Source organism: Canis lupus, chromosome 16 (genome assembly GCF_003254725.2).
Source record: "Canis lupus dingo isolate Sandy chromosome 16, ASM325472v2, whole genome shotgun sequence".
NCBI classification, from domain to species: Eukaryota; Metazoa; Chordata; class Mammalia; order Carnivora; family Canidae; genus Canis; species Canis lupus.
This window is the reverse complement of record NC_064258.1, coordinates 20,314,942-20,332,772: the sequence shown is the minus strand read 5'-3', so window position 1 is coordinate 20,332,772 and position 17,831 is coordinate 20,314,942. Positions and strand designations below refer to the sequence as shown.

Below are 17,831 nucleotides of genomic sequence, written 5' to 3'. Positions count from 1 at the left end.
GGGACCCACATTGGGCTTTGTGCTGAATGTGGAGCCTACTTTAAAAAAAAAAAAAAAGATAGTGTTCCATGAATTAAAGAATTTGAATTAAGTCAAAATAACACCAAGCCCAAAATACAGTCTTTTTTTAAAATTTTTATTTATTTATGATAGTCACACAGAGAGAGAGAGAGGCAGAGACACAGGCAGAGGGAGAAGCAGGCTCCATGCACCGGGAGCCTGACGTGGGATTCGATCCCGGGTCTCCAGGATCGCGCCCTGGGCCAAAGGCAGGCGCTAAACTGCTGCGCCACCCAGGGATCCCCCAAAATACAGTCTTTTTCACTTTTCACTTCAAGAAAAAGTCCCTCCAGAATCTTTCAAGATCCTCTGGCTCCTCAAATTCAAAAGTGGATTAGTATGTCTAAAGAAATTCAAAAAGAAGTAGTTGCCAGAAGGCTAGATGTATTACAAAGTGAAGCCAAATCCAAATAAACAAAATACTTTGACTAGCACAGAAATATAATTTGGAGAGGACTAAGTATGATATGATAGCTAATGCTGAGTATCATTTGTTTTCTACCATTTTGGTAAGCTATGCACTGCTTCTGATTATTCTGTTGGTAGGTAGTTAGTCTTTCTGTTGATGGCTCTTTAATGATATGTTGGGATAGTTGCTGTAGTTTTGTTATTTACTGCTTGTTAGCACTGTAGACTGCTTCAGGTGGAAAACAGCAGGCTTGCAACATAAAAGGTTCTATATCAAAATGGGCACATAGAGTAATATGGATTAAAATCATAAGCTTGAGTAGAGTATATCAATATGTGCAGGGGAAAGAAAACAAGGTTAACAAACCCAGTATTTTATGATTTGCTATTTTTAAAGAAAGTATACCCCATATGTGGGGTATCTGGGTGGCTCAGTTGGTTAAGTGTCCCACTCTTGATCTCAGGGTCATGAGTTCAAGCCCCATGTTGGGCTCCACACTGGGCATGGGAGCCTACTTAAAAAAAAAAAAAGGTATAGATCATAGAAGGTAGGTAGTGGAAATCATCCCTACTTTTTAAATTTAATCTAGTATCATATGAAATGTATTTTGTTGTAGCAGTTATTTTGTATTTTAAGTTATTTTTAAAAAGTAAATTAAAATATTTTTTATTGTGTGCTATTTTTTAAAAAATATTTTATTTGAGAGAGAGAGAGAGCTAGAGAAAGTGAGTGCATGAGTGGGAGGCAGGGGCAGAGGGAGAAGCAGAATTTCCCTTGAGCAGGTAGCTGGATGTGGGGCTCAATCCCAGGACCCTGGGATCATGACCTGAGTCAGAGACACTTAACTGACTGAGCCACCAAGGTGCCCTATATGCTGGGCTATTGAATTGCAGAATAATAATAAAAGATTAAAAAAATGTTACAGTAGTGATTTACCCCAGAATTCATGATAGTGTTTTGCTAGTGGCCATTGAGCCTGCTTTCTTGGTCTGTGTGGGAATGTGTGATGCACATCACAGGAATTTTGGGGACATCTGTATAGTTTGCTTTGAGCTCAGCTTCATGGTCATCTGAAAAAACATAACATTTTTTTCCTGGAAGATCTATAACTTGTTGTGGTAGATATTATTGGAGTTGAATTTTCATGTATGGTTTTTAAAGTATCAGTATAGTTTTTTGATGGAATACTTGCCTGTGACTTCTTCATTGTTCCTATTTATCATTTGCTGGTGCTAGTTTTGTTCTTAATATTATTATTCAGAAAATATGTTAATAAAATAAACATATTTTATTTTATGCCATGTCCTATTATAATGTAAATCAGTGTTCTAAAGAAGCCATCCTGTTAGTGGTCTGCTCTGCTTTTTTTCTTCCTTTTCTGTTTACTACTCATCTTCTTCTAAGTACCAGACCTTGAGCAAATGAATTTAGATTCTGAATCTTAAGATCGTAGTTGACTGAAGAAGACAAAAAGAAGGGTAAGAATCTATAAGATTTTATCCAGAACTGAAATACTTGAAAAACAAAGAAATAGGTGGTAGGGGTTGTATGTATTCCTGGAGCAGGAGGAAGTCCCAGATCTCTAGCCATCTGGTTCATACAGCCTTCCCCAGTGTCCACATCACCATGGCAGGAATGAGGAGCTACCCCAGGACTCAGGACTGTCCTTGAAAGGCTTCTTCTCCTTGAGTCTCCAGGACACAACCTTACTTTGCTGTCTGCCTTGAGGCCAGGAGGAATGGTGCATGCATTCTGGCCTTCCTCCTTTCTGATAGTCAACATAAGGAGCCTCTATTGTCCAGGACCCTGGCGTCTCAGACTATCTCCTACTTCTACTTGCATTTCTGACCTTATTTCCCACTGTCCCTGAGCTCCTGAAACTGCTTATACCATGCGGAACCATGTAGATCGAAGAGCTACTGGGTCACAGCAGCAGAGCCACTTGGATCCTCAGTCTCCTCCCTCTTGCTAGAAGAAACTTGGCCCTCCCAGCACGAGCTGCTTCTTAGTCCCTCTCAGGTGGTAGCTCTGTTCTTTCCCACATCCTTCACTTCACTCATCCAGGAATTTGGGCAGGTGTCCTCTCGTTCTCTTCTGCTGCTTTCACACACTTTGAATCTCATGTCATTAGATTGTGACCTGATTACTTCTCCCTTTTCCCTTCACTCCTCTCCTTTCAGACAGTTCCTTTTCCATCCTTAAGGTTTTAGTTCCTTGTTCATGATTGTGCTTTTTGCCATTATGCTGGTCACGACTAGTGATTTCAGTGTCCACATGGATGACCTTTCCAGCCTGCTTGGCCATCCATAGACCTCTCTTAATGGTCTCCCTCAGCTACTTACTGCCTCGGGCTGCAGCACAGACCTGACATGAGCAGTGACAAGTTCTTGTGCAATCTCACCACTAGTCACCCTGTTCACTGCCTGTGGAGTACCATGTCCTACAGTGTTTCATGCCACCTATCCATCTTAATAGCTTCTTACTTTTTTCCTTCACTTCTTTCAGACCCTTGCTGCCTCACACAGTTTAAATTCCTGGGCCATGGTTTGTCTCAGTGCCCTGCTCTCCCAATTCCCTTTCCCTCTCTCTGCTTAGCCAAACTCTAGCCTTAGTCGTAGCCAGCTTTTCATGTTCTCAGCATGCACGCCTGTTCAGCTGACTAACTGTTAACGCCTGCCTGGCCTTTCTTTAAATATATGACCACTAGCTTAAACATACTTTACATTCTCCTGGATGACTGTTTTATGTCTTCTCTCAAGACTTCTTCACCATCAGTCTCAGCTGAAGACCTTGCTTCCTCTTTTCTTGAGAAAATAGAAGCAAGCATGCCAAAATGTTGACACAAATCATTTTGATTCATCTACCTGCAACTCCCCCTGCACATGCTGCCTTTCTCCTGATCCTATGGCTAGGCTGTCCATGCTTCTGGCAAAGCTCAGCCCTCCCCTCATGCACTGGATTCAGTCCCTTCTCCCTGATTCAAGGATATACCTATGGCCATTCTACTATTTCTCTGACATAACCAGTCTTTCCCCAACTGGATCATTTCCTTCAGCATAGAGATATGCTATAATTTTTCTAGTAGAATGAACAAATGGAAGGAAGGAAGGCAAGAAAGAAGGAAAGAAGGAAGGAAGGAAATGAAATCAAACTATCTTGACCTATGCCTTCTGGCTCACCATTTCATTGCTTTGCTGGTCTTTGTAGCAGAACTTGTAGGGTTGTACACTCATTGTTTTCATTTCTGTGCTCCACAGTTGTTTTTGTAGCCACTCTTGCCTCCACTGCTATACTGACATGCTGTTATCAAGTTGCCCAGTGACTTCGGAGTACTCATCCACACTCCTCATTCCACTTGGTTATCCATTCACCATACTTTCCTTGTTCTTTTTTACTTAATGAGCTACTGCTTCTCAAAAAACTGCTGGTTTTTCTCTGTGTCCATAGCTTCTTCACAGTGGCATGCCTCATGCATTAGTCCTTAAACTGTTCTCATGTTTGTTTACCTGTATTCTTTTGGTTATCTTAATCTGGTCTTATGGCTTTAAATACCATCTATATGCTGCTGACCTTTCCTCTGACCTCTTCATCCATCTAATAGACATTCCTACTTGGATGCCTAATAGGCATCTGAAACATGTCTTCTCCAAAATCAGCTAAAGAAAAAATAAAAAAATAAAAAAATAAACAAAATCAGCTAAAGATTTTATTCCCCATTTCTGCTTCTGTTATAGCTGACCTGTCTTTATAGATGGCAAATCCATTTTTTTAGATGCTCAGGCCAATTCCTCAGAGTCTTGTTCTCTTAACTCCCATATGGAATCCTTTAGCAAAGCTGTTGGCTCTAGCTTCAAAGTATCTGCTTGCATGTCACCACCTTGGTTTGAGTAACAATCACCTCTTGGTTAGAATTTTACAGTAGTTTCCTAATTAGCCTCCATGGGTCTATCTTTGGCCTTATGAGTCAGATCTTCTCACTTATTTGCGCACAGAACTTTAGTGGTGTCCTTTTTCAATCTGAATAAAGGTAGTTTTTGCAGTGGTTCCCTTTCAGCCCCCCATGTACCCTCTGACTTCCTTTATTGCAAACTTCTTGCTTTTCAACCATGGCCAGTTGCCTCTTATCTCGGGCATTGTAATGTGTTTCCCTTCTGCCTCCTGTCTTCCAGGTCTTATCTAAAGATCCCCTTCTCAGTGGGCTTTTCCACATTGAGGCCTTGTGGATATGATTAATATTGCTAAGCTCCACCTCTGCCCTGGCACTTCTTTCCCTCTTTCCTGCCTTATGTTTTCCTGTAACACTTTCACCTTCTGACCCACTGTTTTTACTTTTTATATATTGCCAGTTTCTTCATAGTAGAACAGGAACTGTATAGGCAAGGATTTTTGTTTATTTTCTTCCTTTCTGTATTCCTGATCCCACTATCCCCAGCCATATAGTGGGTTGGTAGTAAATACTTGTTGCATGAGTGAATGAATAGATGAAAAACATTGCATGATGGAGAGTTGTCATTTTACCAAAAGAAGTGAAGAAGGAAGAAGAAATAAAATTTGGTGATAGGATAAAAGAATTACATGGAGACAACATTTAGGAAGGCCCACAGTAGAGACCTCTGAAGACAAACCAAGATTGTGGGGCTGGAGGACCTTATGCCCTGGAGTGTTAGTAAAGAAGCAGAGATAAGGTGATTTCCCTTAGTGTGAAGCCATGAAATACGAGCAATCAAAATCCATTTCTACTTCAAGACCCTAGAAGAGTAGCCCAACAGAAAGTCCCATTACATTAATTGTGGTAGAAAATCTTTTGTAATTCCTACCCAGGATTAAGAGGATGCATATATCATTAGCATGTTTAAATGTTTAAGTAATGCAACAGCATTAATTGAAATAATTAGCTTTCGTGTGTATATAGCCTTTGGGTGTACTGGGTAACTTTAGAAGTACCATAATGAATAGGAATTATTTTTTATTGTTTAAGTTCAAAACCTTGACAGTTCTTTTAATGTAATTTATTTAAAAATATTGTAGACTTTGAACTTAATGATTCAATTCAATTTTGTTAGGTACTATTTTCATCTTCATGATAAAAAGTTAGTGTATCACTTTTGGTAGTAATTACTTTCCTGCTTGATTTTGATCTTCCTTTAAAAGCCTTTTTCATTGAAGCTTGTATTCTTTATTCTTTTTTTTTTTTTTGTATTCTTTATTCTTAAGAGCACAGAAAATATACTTGTTTCATTTTTGTGGTGTGTCAAGTTGCAGTACCTTTGTATTCTGAAAAATAGGAGATTGAAAAAAATAACTCATTCGATCTTTTTATGGAACTTAGTTACCTGTCAGAAGCAATTGGTCACCATCAGTCTTGGAACCTTGCTTATTGTCACTGAGTTGAGTTTGCCAGGCAGTTTTATGATGATGCCAAGGTTTACGGTGGTATTTACACTTGGTTTAGAGTAGTTGCATCCTGTTAGAGGCATTTTTTATCATCACTGTCAGAACAGTTTGCTGATTTGGTCATTACTTATCTGACGCCTTTCAGGTAACACCCTTAATATTGTAAGGAAGCTTCTATCCCAATCTTATCTTATGTTCTCTACATACTTTCATCTTGACCTTCTCTAGCTATTCTTCTATAGCCTACAGTGGTTATTCCATGAATACGATCTCTGTTGGTTATATCACTGAAGTTGAGAATATTGCAAATATATCAGTCCCTGGGCCACTTTGAGCATGATGAGCTTAGGCTGGCTGAAGGTGATCAAGTGTCAGCTCTCATCAACAACATATATAGCAAAAATTGTTGACACTCAGTGACCCCCTTTTGGACAATACTATGCTAGAAGAAAGTGTTTAATAATATCTTGACTTCCTGAGCTAACAAGAAAGAATATTAACTACTGGTGAAACTAATTAAATTTTTTTTTTCCCCAGTAAGATCACCAGCATTTGGATCCTAACATCTCAAACAGTGAGAGATGCCTTGTTAACTATTTATTCAGCTTCTTGGGCCATATAATCACTTTCTTGACTATAAATTGTGGCCAAACAAATGATATGTTGCAAGATGAAATGAGGTGACTGAAGAGATGTAAGATAATATATATGTCAGTGATGAGGAATAGTTTGGAGTAACTGTAGAATTACTTAAGAGTCAAGTATCACATATTTTCTATAAATGATATGATATAAATGATCTAAATTTTTTAGCAGAAGATAAAATTTAATATACATGAGCTGCTTATTCAACCATAACCTATTTGGATGATAGTATTCCTGATAGTACCATATATAAATAAGTTTAAAAAATAATCTTAATATCAAGTTTAAGATTTACCAATAGCTTATATCTAAGGTGGAAAAAAAAGCCAAACAATTAATTATATATAGCTTTTTCTAAAAAATACTGTATCTTATTTATTTGAGAGAGAGAAAGAGAGAGAGAGAGAGAATGAGCTCGAGGAGGGGCAGAAGGACAAGCAGACTCCCTGCGGAGCCTGACTTGGGGCTCAATCCCAGGACCCCCAGATCGTGACCTGAGGTGAGGCCAGAGGCTTAACCAACTGAGCTCCAGGCTCCCTGGTACATAGCTTTTTATAATGTTCTTAAAGCTGATTGTTTAGTATTTTCTGTCTTGCTTGTGGTTATTTATAATGAAAATGTATTTGAATTTTGATTTTCAAATTGTGTTCAATATCAAGAATCTTATATTACTTGATTTTTGTACTTAGCTATATTTTATGGATATGTCACTAGTAAATAGAAACTAATACTTTAACAAATATTAGCATTACAAATGGAATAGAAATAGTGTGTTTGAATGTATAGATTGTCCATCTCTTCTGTAGAAAATAACAAGAGTTTGTGTTGATGTTGAGATAGATGCTTTAGAGATTTGAATGTCTAGGCTTCAGTTTTCAAAAACTTTCTGGGGGGTCTGCCTCATCTGCAGTGGCTGTGTGCTGAACAGTAATTGGTGTTTGCTTAGAGGATGGAGACACTCTACGAAATTTTAGGAGTCTTGGGCTTTAAACAAATTATCTAAGTGATTAGAAATAATTAAAAGTACTTGAGGGACCTTATAGTGTATTGATAGAGATCACATTGGTCAATTTAATATACTAAGCATAATCAAAGTTTTAAAGTGTTACTTAAGCAACAGATTTTCTAATCAACTTTTTTTGGCTATATGCTAAATTAAAAAGTTAAATGAAAAACTAGTCTGTTTATACCAGAGGTGTCTACTTCTAAATAGTATTTATTATGAGACTTAGTTTAGGACACTAAATTGTTTAGGGAGATTTATTGCTTCATGTTATTTGAATTGTTTACATACCAACATAGAGATTTATATTTATTTTTAAAAATGTATTACATATTTTAAATTAAATAATTAGTATCTGCCCTTTAACATATGAATGTCCATTAAAGTTGTCATATATTAAGGCTTAGTTATTGAAGAAATGCTGGGCTTTGGGAAATTTTGTTATCTTGGAAGCAAAATATTTTCAATACCACACTAGTTTTTCAGCTTAAGAATAAAGCCGGGAAAAGTTGCCTTCAGCTATTAGTTTTCCTGAATCCAAAGAGATGGGTGGGGCAGGATCAAAAATACTTACTTGATCAAAGTTATTGGCTCTGAAGGTATTCTTACCTGTGTAAGGAAGATGAAAGGTGTTGTTTTTATTGCACGCTAGTAACAGTGTAATTTTGAACTAATTGGTGTTGAACTGCCAATCACCTAGGGGAATGCAAATAGATACTCTTCTAATTTCCTTTGAGGTAGTGAAATCTTGTGTCGAGGCTGGAAGAAAAACAGAATAATACCGTTAAATTGACCTTAAATGAGCTGCTTTGTGGTTTTCTTGGAGAATCCCTTTTTATTTTTCATGACTAGTCCAGACAGGTTTTGTCTACCAATTTGACTTATTGACTAGACAATGCTGACATGGAACATGTTAGATTCATTTTGAAATAAAGTAAGGATAATACAATTGTTCAGGATATTTTGATGATTTTTTTCTAGTGCAACTTAAATTCACATCACATTCCAATGTGTGTTTCAATGTGTCTTGATTCCTTACAATAGCCATTGTTCCTTCTGGTCATATATAATGGAAAATTCTGCCTAAACAAGCTTGTTCTTCTCACTTAAGTAATGATACATATGTATAATAAAGGATGATAATGTCTTTGAAAATTGTTATTCTGGGTAAATCTAGTCATTTAATGAAAGCATACTTGTTTGGAGATAATGAGAATGTATTTTTAGTTTTTGTATGCAAGTAAATCAGCATTAACTCTCTATTGTGTACCTAGCATTGTGTCACCTGAAAAAAAAAAAAAAAACCACAGTATTTCAAAATACTACTGAATTCCCCTATTGCATTAGCACCCCTGCCATCTTGCACTTCCGGCCTGAATCCTTTGTTTTCTTTCTACCTTTGAGGAAGGAGTGCTGTCCCAGAGCACTGATGCTTCTTCCTGAATCATTGTTTCTGGCCAGTTCATCCCCAGGCCCCCAAAACAGAAATTACTGGGACCTCATAATGGTTTGTCATTGTTTGAAGGACTCTCTGACCTGATTCAGTGTGAAGAGAACAGAACAGTGAGTAAAGAAAAATGATCACTCACTTAAGGCTGAGTGATGAAGATTAAGATGTGAATCTAGAACGATGATTCCCACTGAGGTTAAAATTTAATGGAGAGACAAATAAGAATTTGTACTTAGACCCAAAAAGTAACATGGACTTTTAAGGAAACATAATGAGAGAAGAAAAAGACCACCTACAATGTGAAAAAAAAATTAAAAATTCGGTAGATAAAAGATGAAATAGTCCTTGTGGTAGGCAGAATAGTGACCCTGCAAAAGTATCCATGTCTTAATCACCCTGATCCTAAAAACATGTCCCCTACATGGCAAAAGGGACTTTGTAAGGTAATTAGGTGAAAGGTCTCAAGATCATCCTAGATGATCTGGTGGGCCCAGTGTCCTCATGGCATTGTTAAAACTGAGGATCAGAGAAGGAGATGATAGTGGAAGTGAAGGTAGAGAGACTTGAAGGAGGGGCCATGAGTCAATGTGTGCAGGTGCCTCTAGAAGCTGGAAAAGACAAGGAAACAGATTCTCTCTTAGAGTGTCCAGAAGGAACACAATCCTGCTGACACCTAGATTTCAGACCTCTGGCCTCTAGAACTGTAAGATAATAAATTTGTAGTGTTTAAGCCACTAAGTTTATGGTACTTTGTTATAGTAGTGATAGGGAAGGAGTGTAGTCTTTCTAAAAATTGAATTATCTGGTAGAATCAATGGGAAAACTATTTAATGTCAGAGACCATAAGTACGAAGAGAGGGAAACATCAATGAAATGGCTGACATAGACTGTAGAGATGAGCTACTTAATCTAAATAATAAACATCTAGAAGGAGGACAAAGAAGAAGTAGAAAAAAGTTAAGTAAATAGATAATAGAAGAAAATGTCAATGAACTGAAGAAAGATTTTAGTGCAGGTTAAAAGACCATAGAGTCCTAGACAAGATTATTAAGCAGGACATTTAAAGATCTAGATTTATTGTGTAACATTGTTGAATTCCAAGAGTAGTGATAATAAAACACCTTACAAGCTTTCACATAGAAAAATTACTTATAAAGAAGAGAGAAATCAACATCAAACCTCCCGTTTGTAACCTGCTAAGGATTATTGAATAGTATTGTTAGTTTTAAGGGTGTGGGGGGGAAGATTGCAATGAAAAACTCATATTTATAAATATGTTGTATGTATGTTAGGGCCAAAAAAGGCATTCATTTATTGCTTCATTTCATATCTGTATATTGAGTATCTAATTTGTGCTAGAAACTATTCTAGGCATTAAGGATATGGCAACTTTTATACTGAAAGAAAAATCTAGTAATAATCTTATACTAAATACTTGATTGATTGATTGTATTTGAGGAGGTTAGGGGAGAGGCAGAGGGAGAGAGTCTTAAGCAGCTTCCATGCCCAGTGTGGAGCCTCATGTCAGGCTTGATCTCACAATCCTGAAATCATGACTTGCGCTGAAATCAAGAGTTGGATGCTTAACTAACTGGGCCACCCAGGTGCCCAGTATACTAAATACTTTAAAGTAATCCCAGCAAAATCCAGGATTTAGGATGATTGGGAAGCAATGAAAAAATAGATAAAAGTACTGTGAAAGTTTCACCTTGGTGCAGAAAAGTTACTCAGTAAAACATCACTATTGGGTTATAACTGTTATATTGAAAAAAAAATACAAGTCTACCTGTGTTAACAAGAGAAAGTAACCACTGAAATGCCAGATTAACATGGGGAAAAAGAATAAACAGAAATTCTTCAAGCTGGGAAAAGAAGAAATAAAGAGCAAAATAAATGGAAATTATGAAATTACATAAAGGAGAGAGAGCCACCAGTCTTCATAAGCCGACTTGTAGATGGCAGAGCTTGGTCCCTGTATGTCATTGTTGAGCTGTGGGAAAATCAACTTTGAAGCCCACTCTGTGTCTAAACTTGTAATTTCATGAAATTGTTTTCTTAATTTTTAAGTTACTTTTTTTTTTTTTTTTAATTTTTAAGTTACTTTGAATTGATGTTTTTGATTCAGTGGAAAACATCCTAAATATATCTCATTTTGCATATGAGAATACTAATGTTCAGAGAATGAGAACTTGAGAGAAAATCCCAATAAAATTTTGGAATTTAGCAGACCTGAGAAAATCTTAGAAGTAATCAGTTTAGCAGACCCAAGGAATCTAAATCCTAAGCCATGTGTTTGATTTATATCCCAGAATTGCCCAAAGTCTCAGGAAGTGGCACCATCAGATATGGAAATGTGGAGATAGAGTGGAGGAAGTTTAAGGTAAAGAGGGTTGGTTGAAAATCCTGTTGATGAAGCAATTTGATCCCCAGATCTTTTCCCTCTATCCAAGGTGTCAGGCACTGCCTCTTTCCTATCCCAAGAGAAGAGGGAGAGTTGTTCTCCAGAAAGTGAAACAGAGGCTGTGGCCTAGACACAGTGTTAAGTAGAGGATGGGGTGAGTGCTCACAGGCTCCTATCTCCCTTCACTTAGACAGTCAAGCTTTAATATGCCAAGGAAGAGATCCAAAGAGTCTTATCTGTGGAGGCTGTCTAGCCTAGGAGGAAAGCCCCACAGATGCCAGCAGTGGGGTGTCCTTTGTGAAAGACCTGGCTGGATTACCCAGCATGAAGTCTCATAGTTGTCAGCCACCACCCACACACTCTTGAGTTTCAACTTAGCATGTTTTGTAGGTCATTTTTTTTTTTTTTTCAAAGATTTTATTTGAGGGCAGCCCCGGTGGCACAGCGGTTTAGTGCCGCCTGCAGCCCAGGGTGTGATCCTGGAGACCCAGGATCGAGTCCCACGTCGGGCTCCCTGCATGGAGCCTGCTTCTCCCTCTGCCTGTGTCTCTCTCTGCCTCTCTGTCTCTCTCTCTCTGAATAAATAAATAAATAAATCTTTAAAAAAAAAAAAAGATTTTATTTGAGAAAGAGAGCACATTGGAGTGGTGGGGAGAAGAACAGGGGGAGGGAGAGGGACAAACAAACTCCATGCTGAACGTGGAGCCTGACGTAGGGCTTGATCTCATGACCCTGAGATCATGATCTGAACTGAAACCAAGAGTCAAATTCTTAACTGACCGAGCTACCCCAGCACCCCAGTGCTTTATTCTTAAATATGAGCAGCCCTCTAAGGCTCATCAGGCTTCTGAGCAACATGAAATAAGAGGCCAAAACAAGAAAGACCTCGAAGAAGACAATATATACTAGAGAAAAATACATAAAAATATACCTGTTGTTAATACCCTGAAGGAGACCAAGATTGCAGTCATGAGGAAGGTCGGGAGTCCATAAAAATGGAATATCTAGTGAACAGAAAGGGACACTTGATAATTAGAAATAATGACCTATCCAAAAGGCTAGAAGATAAGGAAATTTTTTTAGAAGATAGGTCAAAATGACAAAAATAGGAGAAAAGAGTTAATAATATTAGAGAACCAGTTCAGGATATCTAACATCCAACTACTAGGAATTCCAAGTGGGAAGAGGAGAGAAAATTTCTCAGATCTGAAGGATGTAAATTTGGAGATTGGAAGGGCTCACTAGTGCCCTGTATCATCCATTGAAGGGGACTCGATGGAAGAACACTGCAAAGATTCCGTACATTTCACAGGACGGGAAGCAGTTCATACGGAGACAGGAAGGACTTTTTCTGACTTCTCAGGAGCAACACTAGAAGCTGCAAGACAGTGGAACGGTGACTTACTCTGAAGGAAAATTAGTTATGATGTAGATTTCCATATTTAACCAAACCATAAGAGCAAAGGTAAAATATCCAGACTCGTGTAGTCTCAAAAATACTATCTCCCGTTCACCCTATCTTTGCAAGCTGCTGGGGAGGCCATGTGCCACCTAGATGAGAGATTGAAGCAGTGGGAAAGACTGAGTTGTAAATCAGAGATGTGCCACAGGGCCCAGGATGCCAGGGTGCATCAGGCCTAGAGAGCAGCTGGTCCAGACCAAAGCAGGTGTCATGACTCCAGGAGAAATTGCTCCCAGATAATGAAATGAATGGGATAAAAGGAATTTAAACACTGATTGAAAAATACATTTGGGAGGAGAGGGTGGCTTCAAGACAGTGTTAAGTACATAGAGGACTAAGCAAATGAGAAAAATGACTAATTCTAGGGATAGAAAAGAATACTATTATGGAAGAAAGGAAAGCTAGTCATAGTTTATTATGTAGGTAAGCAGTGGGTGGCATTTCTTTTGTAATAATGAAGACATCAAATATTGATGTAACCAAGATGTCCAATAATCCACATTGGGAGAGGGAGGAAATGGCCAAGGGTGTGGTTTGGTAGGAAGGCCATAGTTAATACTTAGAGCTGGAAAATCAAGACCCAGCAGCAAAGGAAGCTGTTGATTTAGTGCTAAGAAGATAGATACTGAAAGAATCAGCTAAATGACCTGAAGTGACGGTCTTTGGGAGGAAGGTGGCATGTGTGTAGGTGCCTTGTGCCGGGATGTGGCACTTGGAATTCTGTGCCCATTTCATTTTGATAAAAATAAAATAAAAAAAAAATTAAAGTTCAGACAAGTAGTGTGCAGGGTATAAAATCAAATTTATCAGCTGTTATACAAAGTTATACTGAATGCAAATACTCTATTTGACTAAATGTAAATGGGCTGAATTCCACTGTTAAGGAATAGAGCCTGTCAGATTGGGTTATTCAACCATTTTGCTATAAGCACCCGTAGCTCTTTTTTCTTTACTAGAAAAAGCATCTGATTTGGCTTTACTGTTTCTCCTATTTGATCATATCTGTGGAACTGCTTGTCAAAGTTCTCTGCCTCCCCTACTCAAGGAATTCGAGCTAGGTCATTAGGACACTGAAAGTTTATTCTTGAACCTAGCCACATAAAGACTGAAAAGTTCATTCTTGATCATAGCAACATGATGATTGAAAATGGTTGGGACTGATGCATCCCAGGTGTAATACTATGAGGAGACAGTCCATCTGTTCCTGCCGCCTGGAGCCCCCAGCTGCGTGGTTCCTCTCCTTTCCAGGAAAACTGGAAGTTTTCCTACTGGTTCTGTCTCGTGAATTCCTTTTCTGTTTTAACCAGTCAGTCAACTTCAGTTGCTCATAACCAACAAACTCTGATAAGGTTAAACCTCAAATAAGATTCAGCTGATATACACACATATCTATACCTTTAATTTTAATCTTTCTTTGTCTCTTATATGCAAGTTTGTAATAAATCAGTAAGTAACTAAGACAGGTAAAAACAAAAAGATCGTAGAACTGAAGGTCCACAAAACAGATTTTAAGCAGAAAAACATTAAAGACAAAGTGGATCATTATCTAAAGTTAAAAGGTATGATTCATAAGGTGAGTATAACAGTCTTATAGGAACCCAAAAAATTTAGCAGACAAATACAAATACATAATGGAAAAATTCTTAAAAGTTGAGACCTCAATAAAGGTACATTTGTAGTGGGGAATTTTAATTTATCCATTTCAGAATTTAACAAATAGAGTATGGAGATATACAAGTCATTATAGAAATAAGTAGAAACCATGAATAGGAAAATCCATGTGTTAAACATCTGGAAAGATGCTCAACCCCATTTAGGGAAGTGCATGTTAAAGTAACAATAAGAAAACATTTTTTTTCCCCATCATACTGGCCAAAATTCAAGAATTACAACATCCAGTGCAGGGAAGATATAGGAAGAAAATGGGTACTTTCAAAAGCTATGAATGGAAATGTAAATTATTACAATAATTTCTTTTTTCTTTTCTTTCTTTTTCTTTCTTTCTTTCTTTCTTCTTTCTTTCTTTCTTTCTTTCTTTCTTTCTTTCTTTCTTTCTTTCTTTCTTTCTTTCTTCTTTCTTTCTTTCTTTCTTTCTTTCTTTCTTTCTTTCTTTCTTTCTTTCTTTCTTTCTTTCTTTTTTGAGAGAGAGAGTGAGAGAGAGCATGTATGGAGGTAACAGCAGAGAGAGGGGAAGGGAGAGAATTCCACGCCCAATGCAGAACCTGTCACACATGATCTCATAATCCTGAGATCATGACCTGAGCTGAAATCAAGTGCCCAATGCTTAACTTACTGACCCACCCAGGTGCCCCATTTTAAAAAAATATTATGATATTTAAATCATTATAATAAATTACAATATTTGGAATGAAGTAACCTTTAAATATCTCTTCAGTCTGACGCTCTCCCAACTGAGCTATCTCGGCCGGGCTAAATATCTCTTAACTGTAAATGGTTATAACCTTTGGCTCAGCAATCAGAATTTTGGGAATTTGTCTTACAGAAACAATAGAATTAGAATGTACTGGATATGCATCCAGAAATTTTTGTTGCTTAGTTGTAAGTGGAATAACTCTGAAATAAATTGAAGTGCATCCATACTGTGGAATGTTGGATAATTGAATGTTTCATAACTGAATGTTATTCAGTTGTTAAGGGAGTTGGCACTATCTGTAAATATAGATGTCTGATTATGAAAGCAGGCTAAATGTGTCCAATTTAACTCATTCTTATAAAATATGTAGCAGAAATCATGTGTGGTATATATGTATATGTGGATATTTACATGATCATGAAGAAAGATTTGGAATCATCAACTAGGCTGTTGGCCAATTGTGACTCTAGGAGGATGGGATGGAGAAGAAGATCATGAATTTCTTTCACTTTCTATAATAAGCATATGATACTTTTATCATTAATGAAAAATTAACAGATCAAGTAAACATTTTATCAAAGTAGGGCATTTTCTAGGAAACATGAAGTATTTAATCAGCAAGAACTTGGAAGTCTTAAGTAATGAAGAAATGGATTTTTCTATGAATCACAGCAGCATTTGTTTTTATTGTCAGTGATCAGAATTTGTCATGTGTTATCTTGTATTTTAATTAAATGTGAGGGCTACAAATTCTGTGCTGTTAAGGTTCTGTTCTACTCCTAAAATATTTTTGCTTTTGATAGGACTGTCTTCATCAGTGGATTACAACATAATGGATTTGGAACAAGAACTTGAAAATGTGAAGACTCTTAAGACAAAATTAGGTACTGTATGTTTTTGTTCTTGACTTGTGCACTGGTCTTGGATTCTTTCCAAAGACTTTCCTATAGTCTGAAATAGTCAAAAAGTTATGAAATCTTTAGTTTATGGTACAATCTTCCAGTGTATCCAATAGCTATTGGTACAGACTGCCTTTTAGTTTGGGGAGGGGATAAGCATATATGTACTCCCTTTTTTGTTTGTTTTGTACATGCATAAAGTGACTTTTCAGATGCTGATGTTTGGAGATGTCACTCCACTGTCTCTTGACTTGCATTATTTCTGACAAGTAATCTTCTGTCATCCTCATCATTTGAATTGTCCTTTTTCTCTCTCTGCTTTTAATATGTCCTCTTTGTCATTGACTTTGAACAATTTGATTCAAATGTCCTTTAAAGTGGCTTTCTTTATGCTTCTTATTCTTTGGGTTCACTGAGTCTCTTGGATCTGGGAATTTATAGTTTTCATCTAATTTGAAACATTTTTGGCCATTGTTTTTCTAAATGTTTTTCTTTTTCCTCTCTGTGTGCTCCTTTCAGAGGCTCCAATTACATGTACACTGGCCCAAAACTCATGGATTTTCCTTTATTTTTTGGATGTTTTTCTCAGGATGTTTCATTTTGGATAGTAATTACTATATCTTCATGTATACTAATCTTTCCTTTTGAGGGTCTAAACAGCATTTAATTCCATCTATTGTATTCTCAAACACTGCAGTTTTTTTTGTTTTGTTTTTAAATAGGCTCCAGGCTGCACTTGGAGCCCAATGTGGGGCCTGAACTCAGGACCCTGAGATCAAGACCCTGAGCTCAACTGACTTAACCCAGATGCCCCTCAGACACTGCAGTTTTTATATTTAGAAGTTCTTTTTAGACTGTTTAGTCTGTGTCCTCCACTTTTTAAAAAATACGGAATATAATTATAATAGTTTTAATGTTTTTATCTGCTAATTCTAATTTCTGTGTTTAGTTCTTGATAGATTCTGATTGATTTTTCTTATACTTTTATGCATACCTGGCAATTTTATTTTATTTTTTATTATTATTATTTTTTTTAATACCTGGCAATTTTAGATTGGAAGGTGGATGGTGAGAATCTTATTGCTGGGCACTGATATTTTTGTATTCCTATAAGTGTGGAACTTTTTTTCTGGGATGCAGTTAAGTTACTTGGAAACAGTTTGATATTCTTGGGCTTTGCTCTGAAGGCTTGTCAGGCTGGGCTAGAGTAGCATTTCCTCTAGGGCCAGTTGTTCTGAGGCAACAATGCTCATGATTTATGAGGTCTCATTCTTGTCTTATGGGAGCAGGCCCTATTCTTGGCACTTTATGATGGTTGGATGCTGCTCCATCTAACTTTTTTGGGTGGTCCTTTCTTCAGCTGTGGGTTGTTTGCTCACATATCTGAGCTGATCTTCACTGAAGACTCAACTATGACCCTTTGAAGATCTGTGGAGTTCTTTCTCTGAGGACTTTTGCCAGTGGTACTTTGCTCTATACAGTCCAGCTAACTTGGTCTCTCCACACTCTCATTTTATATCAACTCAAGGAATGAGCAGGGCTGTGTGGGTTCCTGTGCCTTGTACTCTGGCCAGGAAACTGTCTCAAGACAGTAAGCAGGGGCAAACCCGGGGGTTGCTTTGTTTGCTTCCCATCTCTCAGAGATCATTGTCTTTCTGTGATTCACACATGCGGTGTCCTGTAACTGTTTCATATGTGTGTATTTTTTTGTTTCCTAATTATTTCAACTTGCAT

The 17,831-nt window shown here is 37.4% G+C and overlaps 1 protein-coding gene and 1 long non-coding RNA gene across 13 annotated transcripts in view; one reads left to right on the top strand and one right to left on the bottom strand.

Moving 5' to 3' along the window:
* LMBR1 (limb development membrane protein 1) overlaps positions 1-17,831 on the top strand; it is a 146,582-nt gene that overhangs the window by 93,283 nt on the left and 35,468 nt on the right. For all 12 annotated transcript variants that reach the window (XR_003138965.3, XM_025451563.3, XM_025451614.3 and 9 more), the window contains one exon: positions 16,002-16,082. Coding sequence is in view for 11 of the 12 variants with exons in the window: in XM_025451563.3 (XP_025307348.1) it covers positions 16,002-16,082 (81 nt within the window). In the remaining variant the exon portion in view is untranslated. The remainder of the gene's footprint in view (positions 1-16,001; positions 16,083-17,831) is intronic.
* LOC112663008 (uncharacterized) lies at positions 5,464-14,975 on the bottom strand. The gene is made up of 3 exons (XR_003138999.3): positions 14,790-14,975; positions 8,121-8,270; positions 5,464-5,743 (listed from the first exon to the last, which is right to left on the bottom strand). It is a non-coding gene; the product is annotated as an uncharacterized LOC112663008 (long non-coding RNA).